Source organism: Melospiza melodia, chromosome 2, assembly GCF_035770615.1.
Source record: "Melospiza melodia melodia isolate bMelMel2 chromosome 2, bMelMel2.pri, whole genome shotgun sequence".
Lineage (NCBI taxonomy): Eukaryota > Metazoa > Chordata > Aves > Passeriformes > Passerellidae > Melospiza > Melospiza melodia.
Window position 1 is genome coordinate 65,220,170 of NC_086195.1, and position 13,024 is coordinate 65,233,193.

General features: G+C 47.2%; 1 protein-coding gene across 1 annotated transcript in view; it reads left to right on the plus strand.

The window, feature by feature from the left end:
- NRIP2 (nuclear receptor interacting protein 2) overlaps window positions 1-13,024 on the plus strand; it is a 19,801-nt gene continuing 6,777 nt past the window's right edge. The window contains exons 1-5 of the mRNA XM_063148624.1: window positions 1-1,150; window positions 5,738-5,914; window positions 10,346-10,428; window positions 10,848-10,975; window positions 12,866-12,918. Coding sequence (XP_063004694.1) covers window positions 920-1,150; window positions 5,738-5,914; window positions 10,346-10,428; window positions 10,848-10,975; window positions 12,866-12,918 — 672 coding nt within the window. The 5' untranslated portion in view covers window positions 1-919. The remainder of the gene's footprint in view (window positions 1,151-5,737; window positions 5,915-10,345; window positions 10,429-10,847; window positions 10,976-12,865; window positions 12,919-13,024) is intronic.

Consider the following 13,024-nt stretch of genomic DNA (forward strand, 5'->3'; position numbering starts at 1 on the left):
AACAACCCTTCAGCGCAGCCTATTGCAAAGGCACGGCACTCTCTGCAGAAATGAGACTGGGCATGCCTGCCAGCAGCCTTGAGGAGGATACTCTCCCATTTACCAAGGCACCGCATCATCTTCCAGGCTGACCCGAGCTGCTGCCAGGATTTACAGAGACACGGGGAAGCATCAAATCCCCCGGGCAGAGGCAGCGGAGCGCGCAGGCTGCCGCCGGCTGCTGTAGCGTGTCCCCGGGAGCCGGGGACAGGCGGGCACGCACACGGACACGGACACAGATACGGACACAGATACGGACACGCACACACGGACACGCACACGGACACAGATACGGACACACACACGGACACGGACACACACACACGGACACACACACGGACACGCACACGGACACGCACACGCACACGGACACACACAGGAACACACGGACACACACACGGACACGGACACGCGCGGTGCGTGCGCGCAGCCCGCCGAGGTAAGTCCAGCCCCCAGCATCCAGCGGGGCCATCCTTCTGCTGCTGGATTTTTCCAGCCGGAGCATCCTGCCGGCTCTGCCGTGATTTATGGAAAGCGGTTTCTGACGCGGGGCTTTTTCTATTACGACACGGACCCACGGACTGGAGAAGGCAAAGCTGCAGTCAGGGCAGAAGTGAGGGAGGGGAAGAGGCGGGAGCACAGGGACACGGAGTGGAGAGGACAGAGGGAGAAACAGGCACCGAGACACTTCAGAGATGGGTGAGTTATAACTGAGAGAGCAGGAGGAAAGGCAGAGAAAGGCAGAGAAGGAGAGCCGTGAGGAAAAGAAAGGGAAAGGAGATCAGAGACTGAGTCAGCCTCCAGAGGGCAAACACCAGGAGACGAGTTCAGGGAACACCCCAGCACACCAAGAAGGACCTGTTCTGTCTGAATCTTCACCATGAGCACAAGGAAGAGTTGCCCCCCGGCACTGGGGCAAGGAGACCAGGAGGAGAAGCAGAGCGAGGGTGCTCCCGACCTGGAGCGACAGGAGTGTGAGATGGAGCTGAGGAACAAAGCTATTCTGCAACAGAAGAGGCGCCTCAAACAGGCCACCCAGTTCGTGCACAAGGACTCTGCTGATCTGCTGCCCCTGGATGGCTTGACAAGGCTTGGCACCTCCAAGGATCTGGTGAGTCCAGTGGGATCCCGTTTGGGAGGGGGTTCTCCTGATAGCCTTCATTCCAGCTGGGAGCTGCTGTCAGGTTTTGTGAAAGGATCATAGGTTCAGCAAAAATGAAACTTCCCTTTAGGATCATCTCGAAGCAGGTCAGGGTGAGGGGAAAGAATTAATCACTCATTTGTTTGCATCCATCTTCTTGTGCCTCCGCATAGGAACCAAACTCCTCAGGCAGACATGGACTGGAAGGACTCTCCAGAATCCAAATTTCCATTCACCCAATACCTATGTATGTTCATGTGACACATATATTTCTATGTGGGACATCTCTGAAAGCCCCCGTGTATCCCTGCATGATCCAGCTCAAAAGCAGAATGCTTCCTGGACTCAGAAGGGAGGGAAGTACAATTAATGAAATTCTGAGAGACTTATGTTTGACCTTGTCACCTTTTCGCATTTTCTTCTTTTCCCCCACTCTCTGGATTTATGGAGGGGCAAGCAAAGGGCAGGACTGCAAACCAGGCAGGCAGGCAGATGCAGCACCTGGCACTCTGGATGACTCCTTTGGGGAGGAGGCACCGGAGCGAGGCCTGTGGGCATCTCCTTGTGGTGACGTGGATCAGGGAGCATCAGGGAGGGAGGTCTGTTCCAGCAGCCTTGGCAGTCTGTGCTCTGGAAGGGTTTCCCCGAGGCTGGAAGCAGATTCCCACAGGATCTATTACTGGCTCAACTGCACACACACTCTCCTTGCTCAGGCAGTTTTGCTGTCCAGCTTCTCTCCACTGTAGAGTTAAACTGCTCAAGGATGTGGAGGTCTAAACCATTTTCCCAAAAGAGGGCTCATGTCTGGTTGTGATGGGGGCACAATCACTTGTTCCATCTGTGGCAGTGGGTGTCATAAAAGATCTTGTCCCTGCCTGCAGTCTGTGCTCCCCTCTGTATCCTCAGACAATGGCAGCAGCACCACAGATGCTCTTGTGTGTGTGCTTCCAGTAATTTCCCAGCTCCCGAGGCATGCAGTGGCACAGGGCCACACACGTGTGGGACCTGCCACTAACGGGAGCTGATCCTCCCTGCAGAAATCTCGGGGTGCAGTGGCTTGCAGACGAGGGGTCAGCGCCACGTTCCCGTGCTGGCATGTCCTGCCGCTCCCACCACCCTCCCTGCAGCTGCTGGGAGTCCCTGGCATAGCAGGGACTGGCTGGCTCCTCCAAGTCCCCCTGAGCTGCTGCTCCCGTTCTGCAGCCGCGCTCATGGCTGTCAGCAGGGACGGTGTGGAGTGTCCCTCCAGCCCTGAGCGCAATCACAGCTGGAGGGTGAGAGCTGTGTCACATCAGTGCTGTCCTAGCGAGGAGCAGGGATTCTCCTCCCCGTGGGGAAGGAGCTCTGGCCACGCTGGAGCCTGGAGAGCCAGTGCTGGCCCTGCAGCGCTGCAGCTCCAACATCCCCTCTGGAGCACAGCCGGGCCTGGCCCTGGCCTGTCCCTGGGCAGGGTGTGGGGATGAGCCACTGGTGAGACTTGTGGTGCGTGTTTGCTGACCCCAGCCACAAAGGCAGGCAGAAACACATGTGCCAGCTTTGCTTTGGGATTGACTCCTGTCACACCATGCCTCAAAGTGACAACTGGCGCCCTGAAGCCCTAAGGGGTTCCTTGAGCGAGACAGTTCTTGTCTAAATCACTTGCCACAAGCAGCCCTCCTGCTGGAAATAACCATTCCAGGCAGGAGAACTTGCTGTATGCTGACAATGTTCAGTCACTGCAACCCACTGCAGCTTCATGTTTGGTCCACAACAGAACAGCTGAAACATTTTTACCATGGAACTAAGGAGCAGTGAAGAAAGCATGACATGAGTTTTTCCCACATGGACATTTTTCTCTGATGCTAGAGGGCACAAAACAAAGTGTGGCCACTGTGCCAAGTTCACACACACAGTGCCATTACCTGGGGTCAACGTGGTACCTCCATTTCTGCTTTAACTTGGAGCAAAAGAAGAACCAGGTCTTAAATTTCCAAGTGGGATTCAGAGGTTCCTGCAACTCAGTGGGACACTGAGATATTGCTGTGATGTTTTGGGCACTGCAAATCAGAGTCCCAAATATGCTTTTGGCTTATTTTTCTAGACATTTCTCCAGCACTATGAAAACCCCATCTCTTTTTCCTAAATTGATCTGGCTCCCTCCTGGACGACAGGAATACAAAAAAGGAATGTACTGAAAATGAAGCAGTGGTAGGATGTGCTGGAGAGTTTGATTTGGATAGAGACAGTAAAACACCCCTGACTCCTACAGCACTGACACTGGGAGGAAAGTTTAATTAATTCCCCAAAACAGGTCTCCATTGACAGTGCCAGAGGCTCCAGCTGTGGCAGCTCCATGTCCTAAAACTAGAGCAAGGCCTCATGTAATTTAAAATAAAATAGCTACTTTCTTTTGCAGTCACAAGCTGTTACTTTTTGCCACTCTTTTCTGTGTATTCCGGATGTGCACTCAGCTTATGCAACGCATCCAGAAGTGCCTGTATTTTGATGGGCCCATCATGTCTCCAATAATGAGTATTTACATATTGCCGTGGAGATCTCATGTTTCCACCTTTGCAACAAAAAGCATGATCAGTTTTGGGGTTTTTTTTAATGGAAAAAAAAAAAGTAGCTACATGAGCTAAAATATTCTGGAAGTACCAAGAAGGCCTGAAGATCTGGCCTCCCAAAAATCAAGATCCTCAGCTCATACAATGTCACTAATCATAGCAAGGCCTGGAGGTTTCACATTGGAGAACCTCAACCTTCCCTAAGTTGCACTGGGAATCTTCTCTGGTCCCTCTAAGTGCCTGAGAGGGCATCATTTCCAGCTCCTGGCCACAACACTCACAACATCCTCCCTTACCATCCTCTAAATCTAATTGTTTCTGACCAGTCCAGGAGCTACAATGCTCTCTCCACTTCTCCATCCATGTCACTGATGAGAGAGAAGATAGGCAGGGCCCTGGGAGTCTGCTCTTGAACCAGCTGCCTCCAAAATCCCAAAGCTCAGCTAATCCCCACCAGCACTTGGCCCCTTCCCAGCCTGAGTGACAAGAAGGGGACAGAGGTGGCCGCTGCAAAGAGCTTGCTCGTTCTGTGGGAAAGGTTGCAGGAAGGGGGAAAGGTCTTTGCATGGCAGATTGTGAGAGGCAGGAGGGAGGATGGGAATTTGGGGACCTGCTGTTTGTTCCCTGCCCTTTTCCCATGGCCCAGATGTTAGCTGGCAGCCAAACTGGCACTTTGCTCAGAGTATTTAGGGAGCTAAGCACAAGGGCCAGCTGTGCTGTGGGCCGGCACAGTAGGCTGGGAAAAGACCAGGAACAGAGGGATATTTTTGCCCCATTTTTTCAACTGCTGCAGTGTTTCTGATGCAGCAAGTGAATGACCTGACTGTCACCCCTTGAGTGGCAGGGAGGCAGGGGTAAGAGGGACTTGGCATCTTGCAAAGAGGAATGCTGAGTGTGACCAAAGAGCCAGTGGCAGCCATCCTGCACCAACCACTGGGCAAATCTGACAAATCGGGGTGCTTCAAATTGCAGCTTGCACACCTCTCTGGCCCTGCATGAGGCTAGTCTGAAACACAAGGAAGCTGTGGGGTTAATGCAGCCCAGCTCATTGGCAGATCTGGTCTAGTTCAGGTTTTTGGCCTACTCATTGTCAAGATCCTGCATCAAACTGCTGTACCACCTGGGACATGATTTAATTTTTTCTTTTTCTTTAGAGAGATAAAAGCAACAATTTAAGCTGTAGCACATTAACCCCTTTAGACTGTTGGCCTTTCTTCTAACAGGCTGCTGTTACTGGGAATGCCATGGCCAGCCCAGAGCAGCTGCACTCCTGCAGAAGGGCCATGGGGCTGAGTACATGGATAAAGGACAAAGCTACCTCCAACAGGCACCTGTTCCATTGGTGTTGCCCACTGTTGATTCAGTAGCTGTGCAGGGACTGGATGGATCAATACTGGGCAAAATCTAGAGCATCTGATGGTGGGGAGCAGAGACAGACTCCAAGGAACATTAGAAGCTCATTTTAGTTTCCTCCTAAGGGAGCTTCCTGCTTCACTACAAATAATAGCTGGTACACCTAAAATATCTACAGTCCTGCCTTCTTGCCCACATGTGCACCACACACGCTGTGCTCCTCGTGCCCTCCCACACTGGAAGGTGTGAATGTGCCTGGTGGGATGTCAGCACACACCCAGCAGGCAGTGCACTAATTTGAAATTAGAATTGTGCAGTGTGCTAATTCAAAATTTCTAATTAGAAATTAGACTCTCCAGTGCATGTTTAGCTGAAGGAACAGATATGTGTGGGGAGAGCATTCATCAGGCATATTCTTCTCCTCCAATAATTGCATCCCAGAGACCTGCCTGTTGCAGACATTCCAACACTTTAACACCAAATTAGCAGCTACCAAAAAACTCCTTGGGATTTAAAGAAAGATTTTTTGGATAAGCATGTTTTTCACCAGGATGACCATTTGGGTTAAGCATTTCCAACCTGCATGCCTGGGCTAGCAAATATCTTGTCTTTAGCTCCATACTTAGCTGGGATTTCTCTTTCTTTGTGATGGAGACAGCAGCCTCACAGCGTGGTCCAGCGGCGCCTCTTGGAAGGCAACCTGAACAAGCTGCGGGGCGAGGCCAGGGGTCTGTCTGCACGGGTTCAATCTCCGCTGGCCAAGGACCAGGATGAAAAGATGGAAAAGGGAGAGGACAGGAGAAAAGAGGCTTCACCCCTGCTAATACAGTGCCAGGTAAGGCAACAACACTGAGCATTTGCCATCACTGTGAAATCAGCATCACTGAGTTCCAGCTGCCCCCCTCCCAAGGGCCATGCTGAGTTATAAATTGCAAAGCCAGCTGCAGCCAAAAAGAAGAGAATTCATGCATGGCTTCTCCTAGAATCTGGATGCAGGTTTTCCAAAAGCCAGAGGAAAGCCTTTCTGCTACATGCCTTCTTCTAGTTGCCCGTATTTGAACATAAATTACCATAATCTCATCTCCTTCCTTTGAAGGCCAGCTTTCCCATGATATGAGGTATTTTATAACTGCATGTAGAAGCAAGGAATGTCTCCTTATCACTTGAAGACAGGTGCCTCTAGCTGATTTACATTTAACTAATTCCAGTCTAGTCTGATTCTCTCAGATGTCAAAGGAGCTCCTCAGAAAGTGGCTGACTGTGCTCCAAATTAGCACAGTTGCATCTCTTGATGGGAGCAGTATTTTTAGGTTCCTTTTCTTCTTATATCCTCCTATACCACAGAGCACACTACTCCCTGGCCCCTGCAGTTAGAGAAAGCACATCCAAAAGCTGTGGCCCATGGAAGAGGGCTGGATGATTAGAGCTGCACAGTAACATGCAGATATGAGACTCACCAAGATACAGACCTGTTGCACAAAACCCATTTTAAAGCTGGTTTTAGTTCAGTTACCTGTCTGAAAGAACGTCTCCCATATGTGAGTGTAAAGGCTACACTTCCAAGAAAAGCATATATACCTTTGAAAATTCATTTAGCACAATAAATTATAATAGAAACACAGCCTGGTAGGAAGTTTCTGAAAGGCTTAGATCAGACATCTCCGTACCAAGCAAAGACATTGTCTGGTTTGTTTTGCAGCCTTCACTGCTGCAATTAGGCATTGCTTACCCTGCATTTTAGACTTTAATATAGCTGGTTTAACATAACCACACCTGGGGACAGACTAGTAGGATGAACGGCTCTCAGGGTAATTTCTCCAATTACTTGGAGCCTGGTTTTGAGCAAATAAAGGTGTTTCTTTTTCTTTAATAGCCTCTCCTTATTGTTCTGCAGGAGGAAGTTTAGTAATAAAGGGTGGGGTTTTTGCCAGGCATGTACACTGAACAAGGACAGGCATGTACAGGTGTTGTATCCCAGGGGCAGTAGCTAAGTCAGAGCTACAGTCCACCAGGCATTCCCTTTTGTGTTTCTAATGCACAGAACCCCAGCTGTCACCCACATTATATTTTCCCTCAAAGAGGAAGGTTAATGAGTATCACAAGCAAGGAAATAGACCTAACACTGCAGGTAACGCTCCCTGAATTCTGCACAGGCATTTCTCTCGTATTCTGCCCTTCTTAGGAGCCAGTCACTGTTTGTCACACTTGATCTTACACTGAAGGAAGGGAAGCTCTCCTCCCCTTCCTTTTGTCTTGCTGCTTTTGATGTTCACATTTGTGAACTTCAAAAAGCCTCTGCTGTCAGTAACTGAGCTGTGGCAGGAAATAGGATTCAGGCTGCCAGTTCATTTGAACCAGAGAGGTGAGCTGGTACCTTTTGGAGATCTGCTTGATTATAGTGCAGTTTTTATTAGAAATGGAGCACAGCCCCAGAGAAGTCTTTTTTTCTCCTGACTCCTGAGAAAAGGTTATCTACCATTTACACACAGGCAAGAAAATCTCAAAGGGGTAACAAATGCATCACCTGACTTGTGAATTTGACTAGGGAATAAACCCAAATATATGTAGACTTCAGTGGTACATGGAGTTTCAGGCAGTAAGTGGTTTCACTCCTAACAGGCTTTAGTTGCCCTATGTCTAAGGCCTTTTAAGTCCCAGAGATCACAGACAGACCTAGTCTATAATAGTTGTACTACAGTCACTCACCCTCCTATTTGCTTAGGTGGGTTGCCCAGGTGGTACTTTAGGAGAATTGCCCCTTTTTGTGACAGTTTTTGAAAAGTACTTTGGAAAACTAGTCATGACTGGCCTCTGCAAATAAAATCAAGCTATTATTTTTTGTGGTGGGGCTTGTCTCTTGTTGACTTGGAAATAGATGTTGAAAAACATCACTGCTGTAGAAGGCCAGTTTTCCTCTATGCCAAAGCAACCTGGGATTGATCAGCCTTTTTTTTGCTAAAGCAGCTTCTTGACTTTAGAACTCACATCATTTCAGAAAACACAGCTCATTATAGTGATCCTTACTGATTCCCCTTCCCCACTTTCTTGGAAATTCCCATAATTGACATTTAGATAACAAATAAACATGACTGGTAATAACAGACTGAAAATTCTGGAGTAGACATGAGAGTGGGTAAAGTGATAAAAAGTCCTTCTATTCCAAGAAGCCTTGCAGTGCTTATGAGCTGCCTGCATTGTAGTTTTGGTACACTGGACCAAGGACTCCTGGTGAGTTCTCTAGGAAAATGGTTAGTGGTGAAGAGCTGTTTACACTCAATGAGATTAAATGTTGTTTTCTACAGAATAATCACTGTCCTATTATATCCTGTCGAGTCTCTAACTTGCAGATTTCCCAGCCTGCTCTGAAACAAAACTCAGTAATCTGCCTAGTGATACAGTTTAGGCTTATTATAACAGCAGCAGCTCATGCATCTCAAGTCTGCTGCTCCCAGGTGATTCCTCAGCAATTGCTATCCATGCTCCAGGTCTTGTTTCTGAGAAGAGAGGATGTGGAGGCAGATGTTTGGCATGCACCTGCACTCTGTGCATTATCTTGCCTCTCTGCTTAGTCTGGCCACAGCCTTTACAGGCAGGGCTGATGTGTTAGGGAGGACCAGGCAGCAACGATATTGCAGAGCTCTAAAATCAGAAGGGAGATTTGCCATAGAATCACACAATGGTTTGGGCTGAAAGGGACCCTGTTGGTATTGTCTGTTTGCAACATTCCAGTATTTCTCACAGGAGTTGTTTTCTTCTTTCTCTTTATAACTACTCACAGATAGCACATTTTGGAAAATGAAATCTTGGAAATACTGGATGCAGCTCTCGGTGATGATTAATAATCATACACAGGCTTAGATAAGAAATCAGCAAATTGAGACATTTTCCTTGACCCTGCTGGTGCTGCACAGAGTCCCTCATAGGCATGCTGGTCTGCTTAAGGTGTTCAAGCATTTAAACTTGTTGGGACTGAGCAAAAGAGTAGAGAAGAAGTGGCAGGTCTGTTGCTGCATCTTCTGAGTGGTTCATGTCACAGAGCGCCATAGTGGATGGAAGAGAAGGAATCACAGGAAAAACACAAATGATAGTAGGAGTACAATGAGCCCCTGAAAAGTATAATTTTGTGGGTGAGGTTTTTTTTTTGGTGGGTTTTTTGTTAGTTTTTTTTTGGACAGTGGTGTAAGACAGAGCCTTGAAGAAGTAGGCCATAGGTATGATCAGGCACCATAGGTAAAGATGCATTTCGTAGATGACAGTTACTCCATCTTTTCCAGTTCCTTTACTAAGTCCTGTGCCTTCTTTTTTTTTTTTTCCCTAAACCTAATTCTTATTGATATTCTTGATGACCCTGTGTTTTCAGACCCCTAAAATAAATGTGACCTGCTGTTACTTCATCACCTCAGGCCTGCCATTAAGGACCTCTCTGCAGAGGGGACAGGAAATAGATGGCAACCTTATCTTCTCTTCCCTTTCATGTACAAAGGGGTAAAGAAATCAAATGAGCAAAGCACTGGGAACTATTCCAGTAAAATCATGCACAGGTTATTTGGGTGCAGGGCAAGGCGCAGGCCCCTTTGTCAAATGACACCAGCTGTGACTATCGTAATATCATGTCTTATAAACTTAAAGAGCTATACAGGAATATGATGTAAGCCCTACACAAAATAGTAATCTCTTGAATAAGTTGTGTCTTGGATTCAGGAGTCACATGGATTTGCCAGTTATCTTGGGAACTGCCTTAAATTCAAGCTCATTTCAGATGTGTTTGTCCTGGGTGCTCCTGCTTCTCCTTCAGACTTCTCCCTCTGGCAGCTTTTCTACTGAGAATAAACGTTTAGCTCTGAGACATTGTTGCCTACAATACCAGAAAAAATGGAGAGATGAAACCCAGAAAAACTAGCACATGCTTGTATTCCTTCAGAAACTTTTGCATATTACTTACTGCTCTGTTAACAAAGTCCATGTTGGTTTTATGAACAAACTCTCTAACTGTGCATCTCTTGACTGGAACACTGTGAAGTTAAAGTCACACTAAGGTAAGTGTCTGGGCAATCAAATACAAATGAAATTCAAAGAGAAGTGTTTGAGAGTGATTTGCAGAGCACTGAGGAAAGCACCATTGTCTTGGATGAAATTCTTGCCTTCTGACTACTGCCTAAAACACCATAACTTGGCTATGTTGCTCAGAAAATCCAAGTCACACTGTTGGAGGAGTGAATATGCCAATTTTGAGCCTACAGTAATTATCTGTTTTTGTTTTTTCTAGTGCCAAGGTCAGGTATTGAAAGCAACTGTTAACACTGGGTGTCTACCAAACCTCATCTCCAAGAGGTGTTTAAACCAGCTGGGGTAAGTCTTTGCACACTATAAAAGGAGGGATGGCTAAAGGAAAAACCATGGCAAGAACCCAGGCACTCTGGATTCCCATCCCCAGGGATAATGGCTGGCATGGCTTTTGAGGAGAAGATGCAGAGGGTGGGCTACAGGGAAAGGCATTAGAGCACGGGCAAAGGTGTGTGCAGACCCCAGGCTCTGAGGCAGAGCTGTGCAATTCTGCCTGCATGTGCTGCAAGGCAAAGTTGCCCAGCTGGTGGCTGGTGCTGAGGTTTTGCTGGTTGAATCTGCCTCCAGGCATATGGTATGAAAGAGATTCCCCCTCCTGTGGGCCTGCTCCCAGTGAGACCCAGAACTGCCATCAGTGAGAACTCCTGGTTTTCCCCCTTTCCCTCTGCCTGAGGCAATAACACCTCTTGTGTCTTCTTCCACAGGCTGGAAGAAGTGTCTGCCATGGACTGTGGAGACCTCTCTCCTCCCATCCCCAGCGTTGTTGGCCGAGTAGAACATCTGGAGTTGCAGTTTGGCCATGAGACAGTGCTGTGTTCAGCACTGGTTGTAGGTGAGAGTGCCAGTCCCTCCTCTCCCTTGTTTCTCCTGTGTCCCTCTTGCCCTGCCAAGGGCATTTAATGGACCTTTGGAAAAAGCATGACATGGTGGAAGGTTGGTGATGTGGCCACCTCCACTGCAGGCCAACATCACCATACAAGTGAATACCCTCAATGTAACCAAAGGCAAAGGGCATAGGAAGAGTACAGAGAAGACATTGAAAGTAAGGAGAAATTAGGTTCTTTTTCAGCCTTAACTAAGGATGTGAAAAATTCTCATTTCAATTCTAAAATGGACCTTTCATAAAATTCTGCAGATGCTTTGATTAATACTCTGGTGCCTTATGTTCTGCTATGGAATGGGAACTTATATCTCTGGCTGTCTGGAAGTCATCAGAGAAAGTAACAGAGGGTACAGCTTATTTCCTAGAGTGCTTCTCTGTGTGCTCCTGTGCCTCTGCTGCAGGAGCACCCTGAAAGAACCTGGAAGTCCCAGAGTGCTGTCTCCTTCAGTGTCCTGAATCAGGACCCTGTGAAGGAAGGAGCCATAGGAGACAAGGTCAGGCCAGGGGCACTGAGGCAGGCCCAGAAACAGCAGAAAGGGTGCATGTTTGCTTTTTCATCAAGCTGTGCATATGCTGAAAATAACGGGATTGTCTTCTTTCCCCCCTGATCTTTTTCCCTATTAGTCTTCCACCTTTACCTTCTTGCTTTAATATGTTTCCCCATCCTCAGTGAATGCTGTTCATCTTCCAAGGCTTCTCTTGCTCCCTCTTTTCATGTGCATTCTTCCCACATTCCTAAGTTATTCATAAAAAGCTTCCTCCTCTTACACCCTCCAGCTTGCTCTTCTTTCCTGGTTTCCACTCTGCTTGTTCTTGCCCTTCATAGGGAATCTGTATTAGCACCATAACAGGTAAATTTACCCCAGAGCTGCTACCTACTATCCATTTTGTTGGAACATGGAAATGGCTGTCTGGAAGGAGCAGAATTGCCACACCTGTGTCTTACATTTCCCTGTGCACACAGTGCTCTCACTTATGTGGTTAGAAATAAATTATAAATTACAGCCACTGGTTACAGGGCAAGCAGTCCTCCAGGAGATGTGTGAAGTGCTAATGAAATTACAAGTGGCTGCTGATTACTGCAGACTCCAGGACCTGGGAATTCCCCTTAGCTACCACTTTAACCCCTGGCATCTTCTATGTTTGCTGACACTGAAGACTTGCAGCAGTTACGAGTAGGACAGACAAGTCACATTTGTAAAATGTAACTTGAAAAAAAAAAAACCCTTAATAAAATTTATTAAATAAGATAGGATAGATCGCAGCCATTAAGTGCAGGCTTTGGTCAGAAAACTGAACCAAGAGCCTGCTTGCATGTGACCCTTATCCCCTCTCCTTTCCATTTCCCCATGCTTGTTCTCCCCTGATTCACCCTGCTGCTTGCCTTCTGCCTTTTGTCCTTCCCTTACACAGCTCACAGTAAGTTTCATGGGATCTCTCAAGCCCCTTCTGATATATCATATTAAGTTTCAAACAATCACACAAACACCTTCAAATTTATCTCACAGTAGTCATGATAATCATGATTTCCTTCTCTTATCAGCTGCAAAGTTCATTTTGACCATCTACAGGACTGTGCTTAAATAGCTCGTTTAAAGGCTCATCAGTGAGTGACAGAAGAGAGATTTATTATTGTCACTGCTACCACCTGCTTGTTAATGTTGGTGTGTTTAACTCATCCTTTTCCTTGTTATTTTTTATCTGCTTTACATTGATTCATAAAAAATTCATGAATCAGATGTTCTTGTATTTCATATCCTTTTACAGGAGAGACACGCTTTCTTTAATGAGGCAGTATTACATAACCTAAAGCCTGATCAGTCTCTTCTCTCTTCTCAGATGATGAAATGCTGGAGTTTTGCATTGGCCTCCAGACTCTGTTGTCTCTTAAGGTAAGGAACAGCTCCTTGCTTATTGCAGGGCTCCTCTCAGGAAGCTCCCCAAGATCTGGTTGTTGTAAGCATCAAAATTACTTAATGTCCAGGTCTCAGGACAATG